General features: G+C 28.9%; 1 protein-coding gene across 6 annotated transcripts; it reads right to left on the bottom strand.

Annotated features, from left to right (window-relative positions):
• Positions 1 to 1,226: 1,226 nt before the first annotated feature.
• LOC130451181 (CLK4-associating serine/arginine rich protein) lies at positions 1,227 to 18,324 on the bottom strand. 6 transcript variants are annotated; one of them, XM_056790023.1, is made up of 4 exons: positions 18,073 to 18,287; positions 16,992 to 17,076; positions 14,633 to 16,660; positions 1,227 to 1,876 (listed from the first exon to the last, which is right to left on the bottom strand). In XM_056790023.1, exons 3-4 carry the CDS (start codon positions 16,647 to 16,649, stop codon positions 1,854 to 1,856), a joined length of 2,040 nt encoding a protein of 679 aa, XP_056646001.1. In that variant the 5' UTR covers positions 16,650 to 16,660; positions 16,992 to 17,076; positions 18,073 to 18,287; the 3' UTR covers positions 1,227 to 1,853. The 6 variants fall into 6 exon arrangements, with proteins under 6 accessions (XP_056646001.1, XP_056645997.1, XP_056645996.1 ...); XM_056790019.1 differs by lacking the exon at positions 1,227 to 1,876 and adding an exon at positions 5,766 to 8,410 and having other exon boundaries at positions 18,073 to 18,319; XM_056790018.1 differs by lacking the exons at positions 1,227 to 1,876; positions 16,992 to 17,076 and adding an exon at positions 5,766 to 8,410 and having other exon boundaries at positions 18,073 to 18,324.
• Positions 18,325 to 27,891: the final 9,567 nt, after the last annotated feature.

The raw sequence follows: 27,891 nt of genomic DNA, 5'->3' as shown, positions 1-27,891 counted from the left end.
TACGCTATTCTTTTCTATCAAAAAACAATGATAAACTAACACACGAAATTGTTTTGAAAATAACAAAAGTAGCCTCACTTCAATGGGTGTCACTTTTTTCTGACTAATCAAATGTCACGAAATTTGATACATTGTTTTTTGAGAGTTGGTACTTCATGAATTTGACAATGGCAGCGCCATCTATGTGTCAGTCACACGACTCATTGAGTGATGTAGTATGAGCATAAATAACTACGGTTATTAAATATATATACCGTTCCATTTTTATTAGAAGAAATAGTCAATTAATTCTCCAATTTCGATTCCCTCACACATTCTTTCAAATTACAAGGTGTTCACAAAGCAACGAGAATAAAATAATGATAAAGAAAAACCTTCATCTAAGTAGTCCGTTGTAATAGAGACATGCAGTGTAGAAATGGTGGATTAAATCCAATTTATTGGGGAAATAATAATAAATAAGAGTAATAATAAAGAAAGAGTGAGAAATGAACTGAACGTGAAAGTCTATGAGTTTGCTGGAATGCTGCCACAAAATCTTGGCTAAAAAATATAAGAAGAGTAGATATAAGCCTACTGAAAAATAGGATCAGTGGTAATTTATGTTAATAAAGTACGGATATAAGAAATGGAGAAACGGAGATAAGAAAATGTGAAAAATGGATTATAGTGAATTAACATTAAACATAACATTTCGCATAAGACTCAGCCTCAAAAAATTTACTACAAATAATAATAATTTATAATAATACATTTTATAGTACTTATCCAAAAAAAAAAATTCTTCACAGTCGCCTTGTAATACCTTGGTACAAAACTCTGTAAAACCGAGCTGTTGAATAATCGACCTACCGTATTTAACAGCATTAGTTCGCTATATTCAGTCCAACGCAACGCATAATACGGTGGGTAGATGCCAAGTAAGTAACTTTTTTTGCGAATGTCTAATCTGTCTAGTTCATTAGTGCTCAGACACTAAAACTTCAAAAGCCATATTCATAATTGCATAGGGTATGCGTTATTAGGATCAACCAATATTATGTCTCAATTAGATTTTTCTTATTGGTTAAATATACAGAGGCAAAATGAGATGTGTTGAATAATAGGTATATATTGTCATATGAAATGTATTAAATTTTTTGAGGAATTTGAATTGGCTCTCTACAGACTCGAATGAATTAGATACAACTATGATGACGTCCCGAACAATCTCCCAACATGGTTTAGTGTTAAATTTGTTTGTTCAGGACATCTTTAAGAATTAAAATATTGTTATAAATTTCCTTTAAAGACAGTAAAAGTGAAGTAGAGACCTATTCAATACGTAGTACGTGGCGACACAATATTTTCTAATGTCGCAACTGTTCCAACAATCTATTATTTCAACACAGAAAGCGATCAAATCAATGGAAGTTTGACAAATAGTTTTTTTGTCAAAAAGGCCGAATACATAATTTTTTTTACTGCAAGCCGCTACTGTTGCATATATGTACAGGCAGGATTGCAGCAAGAGTAAGAAAAATACCAATGAAGAGAGAATAGTTAGCAGAAGCAGTCAAGAATGATAAACGGAAGCAAAAGTGAGAAGGATGGTCTTGAAGTTATGGTCCTTATAGAAGTATAATAATAAACGAGAATTCTAATTACTCACCGAAAGCTGTTGATAATTGCTCCATGAATTTTTATACCATTAATAATGTAGAATACAACGATGGCGTTCCGATTAGGTTAAGTGTTTTTTGAACAAATATGCTCTTGGCTCTGTATATTTCATGTAAAATTATATTCTACGGTCTGGGAAGCTTGTATCTTGGTTTTCCTCATCATTTTTGTTTAAAAATGTTCAACGGAATTCATTTCAATATTCTTAGTAAAACTAAAAAGCCGAAATTCCAATTATTGCATTGATTGTTTATTTTTATTTTTATATAAATATTTGTGTTTGGAACTAGAAATAGTATTTTTCCTGTAGAATGTTAACAAATCATTATTTAAATTCTATATAAGATTACTCAAGTATTTTTAACGTTTATATTTCTTCCAGCTGGCCAAATGGTTAAATGATATAACGAAATTCGATAAAGAAATACAAAGCTCGAATTTTAAAATAAATTTCAACGAAGAATTTTTCAAAACATTTTTAATAGTATTAATTGGATGCATTGTAAACGTAGCTGCAACACTATTCATCATTATAGTTGATGTACTTTGCTTTATTCCATCTTCTTTTCAATCACTGAACAGTAATATAACTTACTGTTCACCAATAATGGCTGTTAATTTTCTCTTTTTGAGTATTGATATATTTCTATTGTTACTGAAACAAAGATTTAAGTGGATAAACTGTGGAATACGAACACTAAAAATACAAGTCGATGGGAAGAATTCTACAGATATTCACACCATTACAACATTTAATACCTCTTTTAAATCTGTGTAAGTTGATGTCTGAATATTTATATAGGTATTAGGTTAATTCATTTTAAGCGTTAAAATAACATACGACGGTGTCGATAGATTCTCACTAAACTTTCAGCCATTTTGGGTGCTTAGTTTCTGTTTGACAATCGTATATGTGAGTCGTTGTGAAGATTTTTCTAAAAATAGAAAAAATTGAGTATCTAGTTGTCATTAAATATTTGTTTTCGAAAAGCAATATGCCTACGCAAATGAAAGAGAAGTTAGACACAGTGTACACATTATTCGCGAGCGTAAAATTTTGGGCAACTGAATTCAAACATGTTCGTATCAGCTTGGCTAACGATGAGCGATCGGAACGGAAAAATTGCGACAACCAGTAATATAATCGGAAAAGTTCACCAAATTGTACTGGATGACCGGGGAATTTAGGTTAGAGAGATTACATGTCTAATTTATCTATGCGTTGGGTACCACGTTTGCTCACTTTGGACCTAAAGCGCATTCGAACCAATACCTCCCTCTTCTCATTGATGTGGTCTAGCAAAGAGAGTCGAATTTTATGTATCGATTCGTAACTGCAGGTGAAACTTGTATCCACCTCTACAGTCCTGAAATGAGAAAAAAGCCAAGACAATGGTTGCAAAGGGCGAAATTGCTCCAAAAAAACGCAAAGACCGTTTTATCGGCTGGAAAAGTGATGGCAACTGTTTTTTTTTCGGATAGTCATGGGATTGTGTTCATCGATAACATTCAAGAATTTGAAGTAAAAGAAATTGTTTTTCCACCACCCCTTCTCTCACTTTGGTGATCGCCTTGGCTGAAATTCACGAATTGCACTTCGTATTGGTTGACCACCCACCAGTTTTTAGAACATATCTGAAATGTTAATTCGAAATTTAGAAGAATATTTCAAAATTATATTTAAATGGTTCACACATACTAATATTTGGTATATTTTTAGATATTTGCAAGATTGGGTAATACATACATTAGAAGATTTACGTTCGAAACATTGGAAAATGCACAGCCTTGTTGAAGAGCTGAATAGCATATTTTCCTTTCCTTTACTGTTCAGTTTTTTGCAAATATTTTTGGCTTTTCAGAATTATACTTTGTATTTTATAAAATTACCTTCGACGGTGTACACCCAAAAAACTACAAAGTTGTATCAATTTTTTGGTAAAGGAATTATAGCAATTTACGCCTTTCAGTTGGTTGTTATGTCATTCATTTGTTCTTCGTTGAGTTCTGAGGTAAGATTTTGAATCATTTTTCAGTAAAGATAACAATTTCATAATAACTATAAAAAATATCTAATTAACTAAGAACAGGTAATCAGGCGAACCATTAATGTTTCAATTCTGGAATGTTTCTGTGTAAAAATTGGAGTACTGTTGCTTAAATTTGAAAAAATTCACAAATTCCTCGAAATTTTGTTTCAAATACTTGATGCCATCTATCTAAGGCTCTGAACTTTTGGTCATCTGTGTAAACATCTATAAAATAGGTGGTTTGAGAATGGCATAGCTTTGGTTTAATTGTTTTAATAGTGTAGATTTGATGCTTGGAGGTCGTCCACTTGTGTGGGATTCTGAGGTTACAAGGAGAGCAGTAAAAGCCAACCTGGTACCCTCACTCGCCGATTATCGAACTCCTTCTAAAGATACCATACATCGTCATTCTAAATCATTAGGTAAGATTTATAAGTTGTAGAATAGTGCCACACGAATTAACGGAGATTTAAATGAAACGTCGTACCCCGCCAAAAATGATCATTTTATTCATTGTTAGTTGATACAGAAAATGGATTTATCTGAACAACCCGGAAATGGAAAATCAGTGGTTAGACAAAGGACAATTACCAGAACTCGTCGCAAAACGAGAGGTTGTATCAATCAGAAAGTCTTGTTGTATGTCTGGTCCATCTATCAATGGCGAGGTATATAGTGAACAGCCGGATACGAATCTATGAGGTTTTATCAGAGAAATATCCAGGTCTATTTATCCGAAAGTAGGTTATTTCACAAGACAATACTAAACCACAATCTGCGAAAGTTACGCGGAATAAGATCGAAGAACTTGGTGGTATTGAGCTCCTACCACATCCAACATTACTAGTCTACTCAGATCCACGGCGGAATTTTTGCGTGAAAAATGATTCAGAAAATGCGATGTTTTAATTTTACATAGGTTTCAATGAGCTTGATTCCTGTGTCGTTAAAACTATTGAATACGTTGAGCTATAATTCGAATATAGGTTTTTTTTGTACGATCATCTAATAAACAATAAACCGAACCAATATTATTTATGAGGCGCCCTCTATATAATGTAGGCTCCGACAAAGAGCAATTAGAAAATTACTAGTTGATTCTACATTAATACTAGTTTCAAATAATTGCAAATCTGAATTATCCAACTTCATTTGAGATATTTTTAGGTACAACAAACTGGAATAATATTACATAGTTTTAAAAGTATTTCAGATGACGTAGATGAGCATGTAAGTTAACTATTGTATTCTAGTAACTTTCCACGAGTATTATTTATGATAATATTATGTACAAAAATACAAAATCGAGAAAGAGTAACAGAGCACCAGTACCCAGTAGTTAATATAAATGTAGGCCAATGTACAAGGAAACTGGACGTCTAGTTCTTCGTAACACTGTTACACCACCACTCACGATTACACTGTATGGCGCGATTTCGATAGCCATAGATTGAAGGTAAACTAAAATCTAATGACTTGATTTACCTGTTTTATACCAAATTTTCTCACCAATAAACCCTCTCTCGCGAAAATTGACTGCTATAGAGTGGGCTGTAAGGAATTGGCCCTTTGTCCCTATTCAAACTACTCTTATATCTAGCAATTTCAATGCTTTCAAATGCATACAACAATTTATTATTGGATACATTTTATTTTCTGTTCCGTTCATATTTTAAATGAGATATGTGCTCTTTAAATCGGATAATAACGGATCTTTTAGTCTGCCCAATATACTTTCCGTCACAATCACTACAGCTAATTTCATATATACCACTTTTCCCGCTGAAATTCATTTTCACGGAAGAAGGTTTATTGGTTGGAAAAATTAGTATAAAACAGGTAAGTCGTCATTAGATTTTAGTTTACCTTCAGTTTATGAAAACGATAACTTGGTTGTCGAAACGCGGGTCAGACAGTGTTGGTGTAGTGGTGGTGTAAACAGTTGAATGTCGCCAATGGTTTCAGAAATTTCAACTTAATTATACTTTTTGACATTAAAAGTTATTTCAACAACTGATACACTGGTAAAACCAAAGTAACAGAATATTTCCTAAACATATAAAAAAAAAACAATTTTCCAATTTTCAAAGTTTATTTTGTATCTACATAAAATATATTATTAAAAAGAAATATATAAGTGGGTGGTTTGACGGACAAATTACTAGAATTTGACAATGGTGATTATATAGTTAGTGTCCGCCATGTTTCTGATGTCATCGGTTAAAATTTTAGTGTAAATAGATCAGCAGAATGAAAAACTATTTCCGTTGTTGGGTTGATATAAAAAAAAACAATTTCAGTGTTAATTAAACTTTACAATGAAATACAATTAAAGAAATCGAGGAAAATTACAAATATTATTTTGACAGCGCTCCGTCCCTTGAAATGATTTGTAAGTGGTTGTCTGAGTTTAAAAATGGCCATATAAACATGGATGATGCTGAACATCCCGTATCGACAAAATTATTGATACGGGGTTTATGGGAATCCATGTTGGAGAAGGGAAGGCCACACTCAACGCCTAGAAAAAGTTAATCTGTGTGCAGAGATAGTAAAAATCAAGTTAATGGACCAATATTCAACGATGAAACTCTCAATGTAATGAGACATTTGGAAAACTTGCAAGAACAGTTAGGGCGTGTAATTAAAATTATTTCATGTAAAACAACAATTCAATAAAAAAGAGTAAAAGTTATGTTAATATTATACTGGAAGCTCTTCGTCCCATGGAATGATTTGTCGTAAAATAAAAGTATGTGAGATAACTAATGAGTGAATATTTCAACCAAACAAGTATGCAATATTTTAAACATATTAAATCCTATCTGCAAGGTGGGTGTAACGATTGCTTAATGCTGACAAAAAGTTTGCATTGAAAATTTAAACGAATATCTGAGATATCTTCAAACGCAAACTTGGGTACATCATTATACCTCATAAACGAAAAGTACCCTTCAAACAATGGACTTCTTTGGAAAAACGCGCTTGCAAGAAATCACAACCGTTTTTCTATCCGTAAGGTCATGGTCACAGTAATTCCGAAAATGTAATCTTACTGACTATCTAGAAAAAGAGAAGATGAAAACACTCTAGCCATAATTAGACCAGTTCAAACGCAAGCGGAAAGAAAAATAAAGATATGAGGAGCAGTATTTTGAGTAGATGGTTTTAACTCATTCTCATAGATCGTTTCTAAGTATAGTAAGAATTTTCCACTTCAAGAGACGGTAAAAAACATACATACAATAAAGCAGAAGATAATGTACGTGACATTTTTCCTGAAGAAACAGAGATGATAACTTGGCACTTCCAAAGACACAATTGTATATGTTATTTGTTTCATTTTTTTAAGCACTGTTCTAGTTATTTGTACTTGGAAAGTTAAATCTCCAACAATGGGGTAGAAAATCCTATTGTACTGTGGTATAGATATTTTTTACGAAATTATTCAAAAAACGACATCAATAGAATTATAATAAATAAACCGTTTTCTGATCAATAATAACGAAATAAAAATTAGAACAACCCAATAAATTAATATAATCTCCCTTATAGTGCCACTAAAAAAATAAAGTTAAATTAATAATCAATAAAAAAGGAATTGTTACAAAGTAATTACTTAAAGTCAATATATTTTCTAATAGAGGAGAACTTTAAGTATCATTAATTGGGTTCTCGTTTTGAAAAAGTTCACTATTTATTACTTAAAACGATCTTTTGTTATCCACGGTTGTAAATATTGATAATGTTACATGGAGTAAAGCAACTAAAAAATTAATTAGACGAGCCCTTTTCTTTCAGAGATAATATTGATTTTGTCTTTATTTTCTTGTCATCTGTGACATTACACATATATAGGGCCCTATAATTACGGATATGACATGTAAAGATATACTTCACTGTCAAATATTAAATTTTTCATTCCTTACCAAACAATTTGTTTACTATAACATTTTTGGAAAAACCTGCAATTTGAATATTAAACAAAAATAGTATTGCGTTTTTTAATTAGTAAACAAATGTTTTTAAGTTTAAAAATATTAATTATTAGTTAAGTCAGTTCTTTTGGAGAAATCATTTAATATGATTTATTGAACCGAAAAGCACAATATTATTTACAAATAATTGGATTTAGAGATAAAGCAAGAACACAAATTTTTGGACAAAAGAAACCCAATCTGCCAGTCATAAAGCAAAGTATTGTAAATGAAATGTGATGATAAATGAGTGAGAATAGACAATTGAGGATAACAAGTACTAACAAGATATTAATGTAATATTGGTCAATATTATCCTAACTCTATATCTCTACTAGACAAATATCTAATGATATTGAAATTAGTGAGCCGTCAGTTGAATGAATTTTCGTGGAACGTAAATTGCATCTTAATGATCTTAATTGAAGTTTTGTGAACAAATTATGGGTCACCTAAATATAAACAACATTCCAGTAAATATTGTTGAGGTAAATGGACAAAATTGTCAATACTGAGGTTATGAGAATGCATACCAGGAAGGCCACGCTCAATGTTCAGGAAATTGATTTATAGGGAAATATTTTTTGACAAAAGATATTTGGAACTTTTGCACGTAGATTTGTGCTGCATTTGGCTAATTTTTTTCCTATGCAGGCAAATTAATAGGCAGAACAGGTCATTGAATTATCACCAAAATGTCCAAATCTTAATCCTTCGGATTTCTTTTTATGGGGGTACTGACTAGAAAAAAAAAAAGATCAAACATGAATAAGAAATGAGCGTAGATTCAATTCGTAATAATAATATTCAAAATTGTCAATGGACAAGTAAGACTTGTTTTATACGGAAAATGTATATTTTAGGCATTTCAAGTTATTTGCATATTTCACTTTATACTATTGTTCAAATTTGACGGCATTTTTTGTCAAATTTTGCTAGTTTTTATACATATTTGCTTTAAGTAATGATACTTCTCAGTTTACATTTGTTATCCTTATCAATCAGTAGTTGGAACCTTTTGGTTTTTCTAAAACATTGAAAAGTATTCAATAAAACTTAAATAATATCAATGATTCATAAAGCACAAGGAGCTGATGTCCAATCAATTTTAAAAAATTAAAGTACGAGCTAAAACGAAGGCTTTACTATATTAACAAAAATAATTTGGAGAATTCGTACTTATTGAGAGAAGACAATTTAAAATAATAAATTTAGAAAAAAACATGTAATTGTATGAGTTTTAACGAAATTGTATTTAATAGTACCTAATAAAGAAATATTTGTAAATAGGTATAAATATTTTGTACATAAATAAAAACGACTAATTTATTTTTTTGTTTCATTTACGTTGCATAGTTTGTATATATTGTTGCATATTATTCTAATAATTCATGCATATGTAAAGTAATTTCTATGTATATAAATCCGAATCTTAATTACAAGTATTTGGCGATTCAAAATAATGAAATAAATTTCGTTATTTGTTACTTTTCATTATTCTGCAGTTAGTAAGGAATGAAAATTTTATCTTGGTACAACTATAGTATAAGTTTACACACACTATTCAAATAATCATTAAAACAGTGTCGCCGTTTAAAAAAATCGACTATCAGATCATATCTCTAAATTGAGGCACACTATGTACATCATTATGTGTCGCGAATGGGTCCAAGCACTTTTTTTTAATATAAATTATAATTATTTTTATTTATTAAAAGTTTCAGACTCTCTCCGTATATATATATATATATATATATATATATATATATATATATATATAAATATATATATATTTCTTAGAATACCTTTTAATATGTTTATGTTTCTAAATATTTTTGATTATAGGTCTCTTCTGTTTTAAAATATGTTTTTTAAATAATTTTGAAAAGATAGATGAAATTTGACAAAATATTTGAATGAAGACTTAAACGTAAAATTTTCTCTATCTTTTAAAAATTATTAAAAAAACTAATTTTGAAGAGACCTGAAATCAAGAACATTTAGAAACATAAACATATTAAAAGATCTAAAAAAAAAGAAATTTTATATATATATATATATATATATATATATATATATATATATATATATATATAAATTATAATCTTAATTAAATTACATTTTTTTATAACACAATTGTAGCAAAATGTAAAAACAATTTTAATAAAGTTCTTCATATAAATAAAATATATATATATATATATATATATATATATATATATATATATATATATATTATATCTTAGACACTTAGATATTATATCTTAGACACTTAGATATTATTTCTTAGACCTTTTGATATGTTTATGTTTCTAAATTTTCTTGATTTTGGGTCTCTTCTGTTTTAAAATATATTTTTTAATAATTTTTAAAAGATAGATGAAATTTGAAAAAATATTTTAATGAAGACTTAAACGTCAAATTTTCATCTATCTTTTAAAAATTATAAAATTATTAAAAAAAAACTAAATTTGAAACAGAAGAGACCTAAAATCAAGAACATTTAGAAACATAAACATATTAAAAGTTCTAAGAAAAGAAATTATATATATATATATATATATATATATATATATATATATATATATATATATATATATATATAGAAAATCATTCCAAATTTAGTATCTTTCAGCTTTCGCTGAAATCATGTGTATTGTATGTATGAGTCACTAACTATTTTTGCTCTTAAAATAGCAAATAATCTTAATTAAATTACATTTTTTTATTTACTTATAGATATATGAACCTAATTTTTGGTCCAATTTTATAAGAGATTTATTTTTTATAACACAATTGTAGCAAAATGTAAAAACAATTTTAATAAAGTTTTTCATATATATATATATATATATATATATATATATATATATATATATATATATATATATATATATATATATATATATATATATATATATATGTATATATATATATTCTTATTTTATTTTAAAATGACTAAAAATCAAGATAATTTATACAAGAAAATATATATACCAGGTGATCAACTTATACTCCTAACTCCATACAAAAGCACTTGTACAAAAAAGTTGAAGAGGTAATTTGAAATATCCCAGCAGAGCAGTTCAATATACTGTAAAATGAATAATTTGTATTTTTGGGATTCATAAATGCAACTGACTTTATCTTGTTATTTTTGTTAAAGTAAGATCAATCATTATGTAGCAAATTAATAACACTAAGAGAAGTACTTCAGTCACCTTACAATAAAAATGTCAGACAATTAAAACAAATGAGATTTGTTGGCAATTTACTTGTATACGATGTTGCATTCTGAGAAATTATAGAGGCCAAATTTTCAAAATGATTAATTTCTTTGCAACTTTTTAACTTGAAAATACTAAATTTGGAACACTGTCTGAGACTGTTAAGAGCATTAAGTAATAGTAAGTAGAAAACAATCGAACCTTTCTGAGGGGTTAATTAGGGGTAACCTAATCTTAAAATTTCACAAAAGGTTTTTATCTATCGATTAATTTGAAAAATTCTATTTACTTTCATCTGTAATGCGCTTCCCCAATACTTCTCGGAAATCAAGTGCAGAAGAATAAACATATTCTTTTAACAGCATCCAAAGAAAGTAGTCACATTTATTGAGGTGCAGTAAACGGGAAGGCCAATCTTGAGGACAATCCTTTCCTCGTCTAAACCACTTATTTGGATATTGCGGTTTCAAGTCTCCTACAATAACACTAAAATGAGGTGATTCTTCATCATGCATAAACCAATGTTCCAATCTCAATCGTAATGAGAAATCGTTGAATAATACCAGAAAAGTATTTTGGAGAAACTATCAAGTTTCGCCATTTATCTGGTTTGGTAAAATATCCGGCCCACTCCAACAATTTTCGCTAAGACCGTCTCAACTATTAATCTCTTAATTTCAAGAACTTATTACATCAGAGTTTCCATCTGAATATCAAAATTGTATTTATACATATTTGTTATACCCCAACGAGTGAAGTGAGCCTAATCGGTAAAAACAATTAAAGTAACGTAAAATGAATCGATATAAATTCTTTCGCTGAACCAAGTCTTGTAGTAACAACTCTTGCACCTTTTGGGTATGATATGGATGGAGTAAATTACGTCTTATAGTTTGGTGTATAGATGATCTTGATATACCACTTTGTCTAGAACAGCATCATATAGTGTACTAAATTTGGTATTTATAAGTTAAAGGGTTGCAAAAAATGTAATATTGCAAACATTAAAAAAACACTTGATTTTTATGTTTCAGATCAATAGCTACGATGAAAAGTTGGTGGTCTGAATATTCCTCTTACGCTTATAGCATATTATTGTTTTTCTAATTATCGCTTTATCGACCCATTTTTTTCCTAGTGTTTTCCATTATTTTGAGGGACGCCCTGTATATATATATATATATATATATATATATATATATATATGCTATATATAAATTTTCTTACTTTTAAGACCTTTTTATATTATTTTCGTGATGATTTGTCTTGATTTTGGATCTCTTTTCTATGAAAACTTAGTTTAAAATAACATGTAAAAATTCATCATCACAAATATATATAAATATTTAGGTTTCTAAATCTTCTTGATTTTAGGTCTCTTCCGTTTCAAAATTAGTTTTTTCAAGGCAGATTAAAATCAATTTGACGTTTCGACCTATATATATATATATATATATATATATATATATATATATATATATATATATATATATAAATTGTATTATGAGCGTTATCTTATTGGGAACGTGGCAATGAAACACCAATGTGGACTAACTTCAATATATTTTCCGAGCTTTCGAATACTTATGTATTCATCGTCTGGGAAATAATTAATTGAGATTTGTGATGGTTTTAAATTGTATAAATTCTTGTAAAAATTTTAAATTCATAGGATTGAAAATTCAATATTCAAAGTGACGATAGAAATATTTCTATTAACGTTTCTTTAAACACCATCAAATTATCAGCAATCAGCGAGTGACACCATCGGGAATTAATTAAATGTTGCGTGTTGAAATTTATTATCTACACCAAACTATCAAATTTATAAGCTTTAAAAATCAAATATTAGAATCAGAGTTTTTTGCAATTATCAATTGTGTTTCTATTGAATATATTAAATCGAGCAGTTGACATGATTCCAATATCCATAGAATCGGTATCATTATAATCAAGTAAATGACGTATAAGACTTGTATTAAATAAAAAATATTCCTTATTTTTGTTGATATCTATTACATTCAGTAATAGCACCGTCATCATCGATGTTAAAGAATAATGGTTGAAGGTTCTTCAACAAACCCTCATAAAGTGCTTACAAAGTCAAAAAGCAGTCGATGTTAATTAAAGTCAGGGCTGTTAGCTGGCCAAACTATTGTTTGAATTTTGGTCTCTTCGAGGTAATTTTGGATAATTTCGCAATATGCCGTTAAAGCATTGTCTCACATGAAGAGACTTGTGGTTCTAATATGTCAACAATATATATGTGAGTATTAAAACAACCTCTTTCAATGATTACCCACCCTCCATATTGATATCATCATATACTATCACTGATATGCCACCATAAATGGACTTGCGAACATTACATTTGATTAATGTGGTTTTCAATCTAAATAATCTTAGTAAATAGTTATTTTGTTTAAATTAGTATGTATTAAACGTTGGACAGCTAAAAGAAAAAAAAAACGAATTAAAAAAGGTCGTTGAATAACTAGGCAGGAAAAATACGTAATAGTTCCTTGTACATGGAGTTTCAGAATTACTTATCTAATGAAAAATATGGTCCAGATGGTAGTGATGGTGTTATCCGAAATACAGCTACAGAATTATCTCCTAGAATATTGCCAAGCACCACTCACAAATAATGTATCAAAGTTGTAAAACTTTCTAGCTTATCAGCATAAAATATAAACCCTTGCAGATTCGTTCGGCGGCTCATTAGCTACCAATTTAACACGTTCTGCAGCGTATGTCTCGTTTTGGAGTGCTTTTAATTTATGCTAAGTAACGATAGTGGAAGTGAAATTTGTTCTACAATGAAAATTCAAGTTGTGGCCTTTCTTAAAAGAAAAATGATTGAATTCGTTTATGAAGATAAGGAAAATGAAATAGACTCGCATGAATTACTCTGTATAATTTCGTTTCAAATTAAATATTAAATACATTGATTCTAATAGTATCTTTTTAATAATGTTTTTGAGATATCTACTATATGTTTTTTACTATTCCAGAGATATTTGAGACATCATATATTAATTATTTTTTTGAAAATGCTCCCAAGGAAGGAGCGAAACGTTAAGTTATACATATCTAACATAAAAATGTGATATTTCATCAAAGTTTGATTATTTTATCCAAACAATCTAGGAACCCAATAAATTAGAGAGAGAAAAAAATAAATTTATACTCAAATGATGAAGAAATTTAGTATATATATATATATATATATATATATATATATATATATATATATATATATATATATATATAAATATATATATATATATATATATATATATATATATGCATTTAAATGGTCTTGTAGTGTATATATATAATTATGTGTCTAAATGGTCTCTTCTGTTTTAAAATTATTTTTTCCCAGGCGGTGAATACATAACTATTAAGAGGTTTGGAATATATACTAGTGTTAAGCACACTTGTGTCTAATTTTGCCACACACGAAAACACTTATAATCTTATTGGGAACGTGGCAATGAAACACAAGTGGACTAACTATACATATACATATATGTATATATATATATATATATATATATATATATATATATATATATATATATATAGCCGTATTTTATTGTGCCAGTCTTGGTATTTCCTACCAATAATTTACTATAAATACTCAAGGTACAGAATAATGCAAAAAATTGTGTATTTTGTTTGTACCAAATTTCATTCAACTATTAATAATTAACTAATCTAGTATGTTTACCTTTATCACCGTTGTCTCTACTCCTATCTCTAGATCCCTTATTAGATGAAGATGTCCATGATCTTTGATCTTCATTACCTACGTCTTTACTTCCTCTTTTTCTTTCTATACTAATGCTACGCCTACCAGTACTACTTCTATAATCTTTCTTTTCTACATCTTCACGTCTATAATGATACTTTCTAGTATCATGTCTTCGTGAGTGGTCTCTCTCCTGTTCTGTACTACTACCACGAGATTTTCTTCTATTAATTGAATTATCACTTCTACTACTGTCAGAATCAGAAGAGCTTAAGCTGTCATTTGCATGACGTTTTTCTCTTTGTCTTTTTCTAAGTTTAATAGCCATTTCCCGTAATTCATCTTCTCTTGTTTGCTGTTCTAATCTTTCTCTTTCCGTTTTCATTTGTGCTGCTATTTTATCTGCTTTATATTGCCTATTTAATAGAGCCTGTCTTTTTCTTTTAAGACGTTCAGTGATTTTCAAATTCACAGATTGTTTCTTGTTAGATGTGGCCAAATTGCTGTTGTTAGTTTGACACTGTGAATTATCACCTGGTTTATTCATTTCCTCTTCTTCATCTGTAAGCTCAGAAGAACTTTTATCATTTTTATTTCTACCATAGTATCTTGGTACCATTTTTGTTGGAGGATCTATAGAATTTTCACTACTAAGTAAATTTTTATCTGGAGAGCTTTTACTTGAATTATAAAGAGTATCAGTACTACTAGAGGTGGTACTGGTATCACTTGAAGAGCTAGATGATGAAGATCGGTGCCTGCGAAAGCTTTTAAATTTTTCTATGGAATTACTTTTACTTTTTCTAGATCTTGAACGACTTCTGGATTTGCTCCGACTAGAAGAACTTCGTCTCCTTTTATATGATCTACTCCTTGACCTCGATTGGGATAATGATCTCCTTCTTGATCTATTTCTATAAAATCTAGTTACTCTATTACTGTATTTATCTTTACTTCTACTTCTAGACCTTCGTTTACTTGGAGACAATTCTGTGGATTCTGCTTTAGATTTAGGTTTTCCAAGTTTCACTTTACTAGAATAAGTAGCTTTACTACTTGAAGGTGTTTCCTCATCTTCTCCAAAAAATGTTATATATGTTATTTTTCCTGAGTTGTCAGGTGATGGAGATCTGGTGCGGGACTTGGATTTACTTTCACGCAAATTGAGCAAAGTTGGAGAAGTTTTGGCAGCATAACTAGGCGGACTTATAGTTCTATTAGCTAGTCTTTTTTCTCTATGATATCGCCTTTCTCTTCTAGATTTTCTGCCAGAAAACAAAGCCTTTTCTTGTTCTTCTTCTCTTGCCAATTTGACTGCTTCAGCTTCTTCTAAATCATTGATCAAAAATGAATAGAAGTCATTTGAGCTCATACCGTAACTACGACCATGCTTATTCATCTCATTAGCTTGAACAGTATCCATTTTAGAAACATTTATGGCTAGATCTACATCTAAATCACTATCTGAATTTTCGTGATCAGATCCTTCAATATTCTGAGTAGGCACTACGGTGCCATCCTCATAATTATATCCAATAGTTGCTCCAGTTCTAACATCTTTTTTATATTTAACTTCTGTGTATCCAAATTGTTCTTCTAAATGAAGCTGTTTTAAGAATTTTTCTTCTGTTGCTCCTAGAAATGAATTTTGAGCAATTATTCGATAGCGTTCATAATTAAGATGTCTTTCCTCTTGGGTCAGTTTCTCTTCTTCATCCCTACTAATTTGTGGAATATGATCTAAATGAGCTCTAACATCAAACCTGTCTATGAGATTATCAGCTTGTCCTTGCCAAGGCATCATTACAGCATTGTCAGCAGCTGCTGCTATGTTTGGGTCTATATGTATTTTACATTGTCGTCCATGTATCTGCAAAAATTGTGTTGGGTCTGCCTTTATTTTTTCATAAAAATCTCGTCTGCGTTCTGCCCTTCGTCGATAATCAACAAGCATACCACGAATTTTTCTTTCTTGACGTCTAGCTTCATGCCACATTTTGAGAATATCTGAAAAATGTTAAGCCTATTAATAAATTATTTCAATTTATTACACACATACACCACAACCTTTTCTTCCTAAATGTATTGGGTAATGAGAATTTTTATAGAATAAAATTGTCTTTCAACATTCTGTTAAAAATCATTACTAGACTAGAAAATATGCATCCCTATATCTCAATACCAGTAAATTCACAATTTGAAATAAAAAAACTTAAATCTTTTGATTGCTAAATATTAAGCTGCTACTGTATTTTAACTTTGCACATAGTTATTTTCTAGTCTACATGAAAATAATTGCTGGTTGAATTTGACGAATATATAAGAACTTTTTATTTACCATAATTATATTGAAGTTCAACTACATTAAAGGTTTTCTGCTTCCCCGAAGTTAGTTCATTATCTTCTTTATCCAGGCTTTAAAACTTGAATAGTGTAAAAAGTTGTGGTGTTTAAAAATGGGAAGATTAAAATATATTTATTATTTCAAAAATAAATGAATAAATATTCTCAATTTTATAAAGAGTATAAGTTGATGGAAATAATTTTACTAAATTAATCAATTTCTAATCAAGCAGCAAGTTATAATGAGTAGTATGAATTGTATTGAAATTTTAGTTAAATAGTTTTTAAACTCTTCTAACAATTTTAGCTAAATAAAAAAATGCACTAATATATATATTCTTTATTTTAAAATTATAATTTTATGTCAAAATAAAAATTTAATAAGTTGTTTACAATGTTGCATTGTTCTGAAATAATGTGTCCTGCCATCTGAATTCTAATTATAAAATAATTATAAAAAATAATCTAAAATTGAGAATATTGAGACAAAATGTGTGTTCCTGCCTTTACATGAATTACTTAAACAAATTTCAAAGTATATACAAGATGACTTTACATTTAATAATTATATTAAAAATCTTGAGCTAATGCCCTTCTACTGAAAGTACGATTTTCTTCAAGCATTTAAAGTGAAAGAAACAGGTTAATTCAATTGCGTTAAACTATTTTATCTGAATAGAGTGAACTAGTCAACAATTATAAGGAAAGTAATTTGATCACATATAAAATTAATGTAAGACAATAGTGATAGTATAAAAAGAATTCTTGGTAACATTTGTTCTTGGAAATATTTATGTGGAAGTCGAATTTAAAATCAATGTATTCAAACATACACGTAAGTATAGGGGTGTTGATGTAAACAATTAAGGAAAACTTTAATCACTCTACATATTTCACATTTTGTAGCAACGATATAGTTAAATATACTTGCATGCTAAATCGATAAAAGATAATTATTATGTATTTTCTGTAGAGGGACATTCATAAAGTTAAATAAAATAAATTGGATAGGCTTCTAATTAAGGAAACACTCTTGTGATTCATCACCCTGACCCTACAGATATAAATGGACCTACATTAATGTACCACAACCACCTGAAATAATCACAACCCCCACAAAAGCTTGTAAGGTTCCTTGGCGTTGATTTTTCTTCACTATTAATAAACTGATAGTATAATGGAAATATAATTATTTTGTTACATGCGCAATTTTCTCCATCGGAACTTGTATTTTGTTAGAGATTTAAACATACTATTTTGATATAATTAAATTTCAACCACCTAACCTTACTTGATTGTAATTACCGAAATTTGACATTTGACAAATCAGATTCAGGCGCGAACATTATAATAAGTATCAGTCATGCGATGTCTATTCAATAAAATTTATCCAAAATTGTTTTTGACGAGATTTGATAAAATGTTTCGAAATAAGTTTTTTCATACTAATAAATGAATTCGTGAACTTTCGAGTCGAATATTTGAAAATGCGTTTTTATTATATACTTTAGAGCTTTGCTGAAACTATGATCTGAGATCAGATAGATCACCTAGCAGCTAATTGCGGATCTTAATCCAGAACATTTTTTAAGTGTTTTTGAACGTCGCGTTCCGGTTTTGGTGGAAATTTCAAAGATAAATTTAACCTACCAAAACCTTAATTAAGTTGTGTGATAGATTTTAGGTGTTTTATCCATCACTTCAAAATTTGAAATAATCATAAAATATTTTAATTATAAACCAGAGAATTGTGTATTAATATAAACCATGCCGCTAAAAAATATTTCAATTCTTCAATACACTTAAGTCGCGCATTTAGATTCGTAGCTTAAAGTGTCATATTAGTTTATTGTGCGATAAATCAAAAATGAGTAACTAAATTAATGTACATGTTGCTATCTACGAAGATTATTTGTATCTTTTACATTAATCCCATAAAATTGATATTTTTTTTCTAGATAAGTTATTTTTTGAGTCAGTTATTCCATACAGAAGTAGATATAACAGCATGTAAGATCTTTTCTATTAGAACATCTTTAGTATTTCAGGTAAAATATTCGATTTACATATTCTTAATCTTTATTTCATTTATTAATTGGTCTACTGCATTATGCATCTTTTGAATTTATGGCGTGTGTTGATTCTACTGTCCCTCAGAAAAGTATAATAATACTTAATAAGGGAATTTCAAAATCAACAATTGATACACATGCACAGTAGATATTAAAATTTTATTTATCTTTTATGTCAAATAGTGTATAGAAATTTTTAGTTTTTATTACAAAGTTATGTGTTTTATATGTAAAATTTTGACTCATGAAAAGCATGTGAATTTGATTAGCTTTTCCAAAGAGAGAAACATAATTACACAAATACAATTTAACGTGTGGACAACATCAAGAACCATAGTTTGAACATTTTTAAAAGTTGAATGAATATAAAATTGGATTACTTAATAAAGACTAATGTCAGATGAGATAAACAAGAAATTTATTTCTTTATCAAAGAAGCATGAACATTTGGTATTTTAGATTGTTGTACTAGATATTTATTTTTCATTTCCAAATCTTCAACAATAGACCATGTAACAGGGAAGACTTTTCAATTTGAACATAGTATTTAGAAGTTTTTATTCAAGTATAGTTACATTAAGTACTTTGAGAAAACGAATATTAATTAATATGACTTGGTAATTATCGTTTAGACCAGCGTCGGATTTAGGGAGGGTCTAGGGGGAATGCAGCTACAGGTCCCGAGCAGGTAGGGACCTTGCAAAATTACTAATTTGATCATTTATTTTAATAGCAATATTGGATCTGTAGTAAATTTTCCATAAAATGTTTGAAAACTTAAATGAAATGTGGAGTATTTAATTTATTTTTACTTATAATTTATATTAAATTAAAAACTAATATTAAAACAGGACGAGCTGATTTTCATTTCCGCAAGTAGGCCCGGGTTAAAGGGTTAAATCAAAAGTATGGTTATGGAATAATTGTTTGGATTACCACATCACAGACACATTAATATGCAAGGAATCAATTTTTTAACATGTGCCATCCTTATTTTGATCTAACTATTCTCAAAAGTCTTAATTATCTAAACTTTCTTTCAAATAATGTCTTTTATATAGATGTAACCGTCCTCGACCAAAATTGTCCAATTGTATAATAATAATCCAAGATAAATATTAAAACTTCTTGTGATATCCAGAATCTTTTAAATATTTTAACGACATTAATATATTAATACAAATAAAACCATTTATAATTCCTGCTGCTGATTATCCCAGTGATAGATGCGACCTGCTTGCAAAATAAAAAACAGATAATAATGTAGTTGAATTTACACACACATATTAGGCTATACTGTTGGTACTCATTTCAGTTAAAATACTCGAAATTTATAAATTTTTTTTAAATTAATGTCTTATGTGATACGTCGAATGGTTTATCTATTTTTAGTAAGATTTGATCGTTCACTAACAATTGAATAAAAGTGCGACAACTTTATCGTATATCTCGTTTACATTGGTTATTTATTGAGTTTGAAAATCATTTATTGCATTAAAAAATATTATATGCAAATAATTAATACGAATCCTTAAATTGATTTACTAAAGTCGGTCCTGGAATTACTATGTTTAGCTAATACCAGTCGCATGCTTGGTAGTAGTGTACTTCTTCATGAAAAACACTATAGCCAATTGAAATTAAGGGTCAATTTCACAAATAACCCTGTAAATCAATAAAAAAGAGGAGTTGACACCTTTTAGTAGCCTAATGATATCCTCCCTGAAGGCACTACATATGGTAGAGGTTCTTCAAAACTCATTTTGTATAAAAAGCGAAGTTAGAAAGATATTATAAAAATTTACCGGTGATTATAAAGCTGCTGAATGTAAATAGAGGACGTTTTAGAAGCGACATTGGGGTTTTATTGAATTCTCTGCACAAAGTGGGAGGTGGATAACAAATTAATTTCTTTAAAAACGTTAGAATATATAAATTAGAAGTCACAGTACGTGAACAAAGGAATAATCAAAATATTTGACGAAAAACGTTACGAGCCGAATAACATGTTACAAACAAAGCATTATAATAAAAAAGTTTTGTATAAGTTCTGCATATCACAGTTCAGTTTTTTCTGATATGTTTTAAAACATTATTTCATAGTATCTATCAAATTTTTAAATCTGCAGCACTTAAGTAATCATAAATACCCAAAAGCATGCGAACAATATCCAAATAAAACATCAAAAGACTAAATGTAGATTCATAAATTTGACGTCTTGTTTGTTGTCCACCTCAAGGGTGGGCGTTCACCGTTCGTGAAATACCTATTTTAACTTTCTTAAACTTGTCCTTGTACGTTGTACCGCTCGGCATCTAAATAAATAGAATCCAAAATTTTCTGTTCAGTTTCTGTATCAATATTTACTTATTGATTTTTGTATTCTAAAATGAATGAGGTAACTTGATGAAAAATACAAAAAACACTTAGCCCCATATATTCCAAAGGGTGCATTTCACTAATCACTCACGACAATCATGTTAATTGATTTACATTAAAGAAAATCAAAATATCTTCTTTGGCGATGGTAAAATATTTGGTGGTGAACGCTTAGTGGAATGCACCGAAAGAGGTCAGTAAAAGAATTTATGTAGGATTAGTATCATGCGGAGAAAAATTGGATTTGTTCCTCTTATTTGCTACGAAAACGGTAGAATGGCCAACGGCACAAGAAAAAATCAGTTAAAAAGTAAGAGTAAGACGTGTCTATTTAGGTAAAAACTTTTCAAGGTTCAAAGGAAAAAGAAAAAAATGACAGAATCTTACACAAATGCTTTTTTGTCAAAATTTTTAATATTGATTTTATGAATAATTCTTTGTTTTTGTAGGTTGTGAGTGCAATTACTTCATACGTAATATTATGTATTCAGCTCCATATTTAAAACATCTTCACGACAAACAGTAGTAATTTAATTAAAAATTTCTTCTATACAATAAAGATTGTTTGAATATTATTGCAAATAAAAATATATATTAAGCAGTCGTTGATTATTTCTCTTTGAACCATAAATAATTGCGGAGGAGAAACTTCAAAAAATGAAATACGCTTCAAAAGGTACACATTTTACCATAATATTGTATGTGTAATTCTTAATCCACAGTTCCATTTCTTACTGCTAGCTTTTCAAAGAAGAATGATATAAGACAGTGCCACAGTTTGGTGTAAAAAGCCGAGCGTTTTCCTTTGTTTTGCCCAAGGATCTTCATCATAATTTACTTTTAATGCAGAAAAGAGAGATTTCCTATCTTCGTAGCGTAGGAGTTAGATCAAAAATATAATATTACAAGAGCGCCCACAATTGTACAATTTAATAAATTAATACTACTGAACAAAACGTAGGTAAGACATTGATATTGAAGATTTTCTGTATATAGGTAGGTGTTGACTCTCACTCGAACTCGTATTAATAGGTACGGAATATTTTACTAAAATACAATACAAGGCTTCCTAAACGTAAAAATCACAAGTGGTTTCATTCAGTGTAACGACATCTACGAGCTTTTCTCCTCCTCCAATTCATTTGAAACCTACATGATGAATATTGCAGTTACAGGTTATCTTTGATTCACAGTAGTAGGTGAACAGCTGCTTAGTATTATCATAATAATAACTAATGACAAAAATTATTTTTTTTTTAATTATGTGCCTATTAGTAGGCATTTGTTCAATAATGTAAACAGTGCAGCTTTGCTAAGTCTCCAGCACCGTTTATAGGTTATCAGATGGAGATCGGAGCCGCATGCTGTGTGGTGGCCAACTTCATACTTCCAATCTCATACCAATTTTTCAAAAATATTATACAATGTTGTTAATTTAATAAACCACACTCTTCGTTTATATATGGTCCAATGTTAAAATATCACCAAATATATACCCGTACACCGTTGAGCAGGTACTGATTTATTCCATGACATATTTACTAATGGGTTCACATATTTTAAAATGAAATATAGTAAATTTAAGTAGTTAAACAAAACACAAATTTATTGAGGCTTTAGCGAAAAATAAAGTAGCATTCTCTCGCAATTGTCAATTGTAGATGATTTGATCGCATAACTTAATTCAAAATATCCATCTAAAAAAATTACTTATAGAGTGGGAAATATAATTTTCAGATATTTTGGAACTTAAAGATAGATAAGAATTTGATGTATTTAAAAAAATACTGCTACCTGCAGTTATATCCTTATTGATTGTTTCCATTATATTCAACATAAAATGGCTCCATTTGCTAACATTATTTTTTAGAGAGCAAACCTTTATTTCAATTAACGAGAGTATTTATTACCTACTATATAATTTTTCATTTGGATTTTAATCGAACACAAATTAATTTGTAATTTTAGAGAAAATAATAATAAAAGAAGAAAATGTCGAGTTGTGTACGTACATTACACATGAAAAACATTTATAAACTACATTTTACTTGTACTGATCTTCACAATGTTGATTTTTAGAGTTCACTACTTAATTCTAAGCTTTCCGTCGAAACTAAATAATTTTTGAATTGTCACCAATACAGTGTGCAATAATCGAACATAATAATGCTACGAACTCGGCCGTGAAGCCGGTCCTTTTCGGTTATAACGGAAGTCTAAAATTCAACTAATACGCCGGTTCGTTCGATGTTTGTTTTTAGACATATTTTTATCATAGTGGTTTCTTTCATATGTTTTTTTATAAACAACAGAGATATGTTTATATTATTATTTTAGGACTAATTTTAGGAGGGTCTTTTCATTACTTTCTGATATATATGCGAGCTTGTTTAGCAAAGAAAGTTAGTTTATAATTAAAAGTCATAATGAATGGAACGAATTAGAAAAGTAATCTCTGAAGAGCGTGATGTCAAATAACCTTTTTGTCCCTCTAAACATCCCCAATTGCTCGCAGTTGCAAGGAGAGGTTTGTAACCACTGACTAGTTCCGACGTTATTACGTCTTATCGGAGTGATATAACAAATTCTAGTTCGGGCTGGAGACCCGAACTAAAGACAACGTTAAATAGCATCGTTAGTGGACTAAATGCTCCTTCAATCATGGAAACAGGCATTCTGAGCTGTACGGGAGGTGACTCCACATTTTCTACTTGAATCTACAATTCCTGTTTGCAGTTTTTTCCTTCTTTAAAAATTTTACTGCAAACGACTGACTAATATTTGATACTTTGATACTGTCACTTCTTCCTGGTCTTTCAGATTTTGGGACATCATTCACGTTTGCCGTTTTATTAAATTGTGCAACAATTCTGCTCACTCTGTTCTCAGCAATTGGAAGTCTTTTAAAATATGTTTCGTTAAATAAACCACACGATTTTTTACGACTTCGAAGTCTATAAGCGCAAACCACCATCATTCGAAATTCTATTCTTTTTTTATTTAAAGGAGCCATAATAATGAAATTGGTATGACGATAATTGTGAGTCTGATAATGACAAACATTGGTTTTATTAAAACAATTCAATTGATAGAAACAGATGTTGTCAGGTAACCCTGAGTTTTAATTTTTTTCATAAATTGAAAAGTTGATTTTGGTTTTTATAAATTCTCTCAGCTTTTTTATCAAAAAATGAAGTTGAATACAGATACGTTTAAATTGTGTTCGGTATTAAAAAGATGATTAATTTTCTTTATTCAAAGAATAATTTTTGAGGACACATGTGTTGATCTACCACGAAAACATAGAATTTACATTTTTAACATTTGAATTATGGCGGCTGCGCTTCGCCTTCGCCATATTTAGATTGAGCTTTAGTTAATTGCACAAAAAGATTCAAATTTTGATTTAATAAATGGGATTTATAAACAGACCAGAATGAATAATGACAAAAAAAGATGAGCAGTCAACAATAAAATGTTGAATTTAATTGTATAGTTTTTTTACCTATAATTTCCCCAATAGATAAAGTACTTTCACTAAATATGAAAATGTAGGACAAACCAATTCATTAAAAAAAGTTGTGAAGATTTTATATCTCCAAGCTTTATTATTCGAAAAACCGAGTAGTAAAATCAATAAAAAAAATTATTGTTAACGATTCTGCTATCCTCCAATAGAGATTTCCATGCCAATAATACCTACACTATCTATGTTTATTAACTACCTTATTAATCGACAGAATTTTATCAGACATAACAGTTGAAGCGATAAAAATGACCTTCATAAGCTTTTATGAAATAGTTAGTGAATTAGAAAACAAATAGTTTGAAGGTTTGGTATTATCAGACTTTATATAATAGAAATTTATTTGGATTATCAATGACATATTTAAAATAGAAGAAATCGATGAAGAACGTGACAAGATAATAAATTCAAGTTAACAAAGGAAATAATTTCAATACCCTATTCAGTCCAAAAGTTTTTTATTATTTGGTCTTGAAGCAAATTTAATTTGTTATCGTGAAAATTATTTCTAAGAAAAATACCTGAAGATTCTTTTGAATACTTTGAACTAATTATAGTACAATTTGGAAGCTCTTATTCGTAATTGCATTCATTATCACATTGAAAAAGAAACAGAAAGAGAAAGAGAAAGAGATATCAGAAACTATCTAAATAAGATTCTCAAAATGTTATTCACTTCTGAAACGGCTGACCTTGAGTTAATTTCTCAGAACAACGTTTACCTTTCGTACCCATGATTGTAGTTTATGAAGAATTATCCAAAGTACTGCTCCCTTTATTCCGTAGAATATATAAAATTCCGATTGATTTTATGAGATATTGGTGAAAATTTTTACAATCAAGATACTAGTGGTTGCCCGATTTTATAACATCTTGTATATTTCATTTTATTGCAGAAATTTCAAAAATATGCCAACAGGCAAGAAAACAGTTTTAACGTGATTTATTGATAGTTTTTTTTTATAATTTGACATATTATATATCTGAGACAGATAGACAACTATGTTTATGATTATAAATAAGAGTTTTTTTATACTGTACATTGTTATAAAAATTATATCCATCCACTTATGAGAACACTTTGGCAATACTATATATTAACAAATGATTTATAATTCATTTACCCGAAGTACCCGAAGCGTCAGAAAACTATAAGCCTTTGTGGTCATTATTTTGATTGTCTTTTTACTCTGTTTCTATCCTATTTTCTTTAAAAATTCATAAACATTTGATAATTATGTAGAATATTATTTATATATTTTTAAGTGAATAATTGAGTAATTATTATTACTATTAACTATGTGCACGATCATGAGAATTGAGTCTAAATGGAGTTTAATTGTAAGGATGAGTAAAATATATATTTCAAAATGAATATTTTTTATTCGACTCTACCATTTTTACATATATAGAAACCGTTTTACACAATTTATGTTCTCAAAACTTTTGCATCACATATGCTACTGGCCAAATCTAATCAACGTGGTTGGTCAACACAATATACATATTGAGTAACATTAATAACCATAAAATGAGTAAAATGTGGGTCAAAACAATGAACAGAAAGGTGTCAATCATATTGAGAATTCTTTTATTTCTATTATTGTTCACCTCTGAAAGAAATGAAGATCATTTATTAGATATTGATATTTATGAACTTTACGGTACTGGTCCCAAAAGTACCCAACCTAACAGAAATTTTGGAATAAATATTCATTTTTTTATTATAATCTCCTTTCAGCTCTCTACAAATTTCCTAGTAATTTTCAATAGTTATGTACCCTTTTTCGGTTATCGGCCCTGGGACATTTTAAATTGAATGGAGTTCGCTTTATACTGGTTTTTCTTTTTTTTAAATAGTCAATATTCCCGGCACATCTCTAAAAACTGGCGCCATGATCTTGCCTATACATGAAACGGTATGGCAATTTTTGGACTCTTTTGAATCCTGCCGCTAACTCTATGACAAGTCAGGTATTCATGAGACCAGTGAATAAAATATTTTTATGATCTTTAAGAAAATCTTGTATATATATATATATATATATATATATATATATATATATATAAATGCATCTCTTATCACTCAAAGAAAAGTCGAAACCTCAAAATTTATCTTTCTTTTAAAAACTATAAAAAAACTAATTTTGAAACAGAAGAGACCTCTAAAATCAAGAACATTTAGATGCATTGATATATCAAAAGGTCTAAGAAATAAGAAATTGAAGAAATTTATATATATATATATATATATATATATATATATATATATATATATATATATATATAGAAAATCATTCCAAATTTAGTATCTTTCAGCTTTCGCTGAATTCATGTGTATTGTATGTATGAGTCACTAACTATTTTTGCCCTTAAAATAGCGATTTTCACACCTGGCACTACAGAACAGAATTTTTTATTTTCTTTTAACGCAATACTTCTAAAAATTAACTACATTATATTCAAAATTGTTGAAATACTCAAATAAATCATAAAGTAATCTGATATTCGAAAGTTATTTTGCTTATATCTGATTTAATAAATTTTATAAAATTTTAAACTTTACTTACCCATCCTACTTTATGAAACACACAGATAAATAATTGAGAAATGTAGAGCGCAAGAAACTTAAGTGTAGTGAATCTCATATAACAATTAAAGTACAAAAAAAGGGGATAGCACATGATATACGGCAACCAATGAAATGAATTGGCATTTTAATAACTTAAAATCACTAATCTACAAACCGTTCTAAACGTCACAACTCCAATTTGTACATATGTAATCAATATTAGAATAGTAAAATCAAAATAATCTCACTCTAAACTCAATATACAGTGTGGAAGAAATTCCTATTACACTTTTTCAGTAACAAGATACGTTGAATTTTCTAGAATATAGAGCCCTTTCTAAATAG

This window comes from Diorhabda sublineata, chromosome X, assembly GCF_026230105.1.
Source record: "Diorhabda sublineata isolate icDioSubl1.1 chromosome X, icDioSubl1.1, whole genome shotgun sequence".
NCBI lineage: Eukaryota > Metazoa > Arthropoda > Insecta > Coleoptera > Chrysomelidae > Diorhabda > Diorhabda sublineata.
Note: the sequence above shows the minus strand (reverse complement) of the source record. Positions and strands in the feature narration are given on the sequence as shown.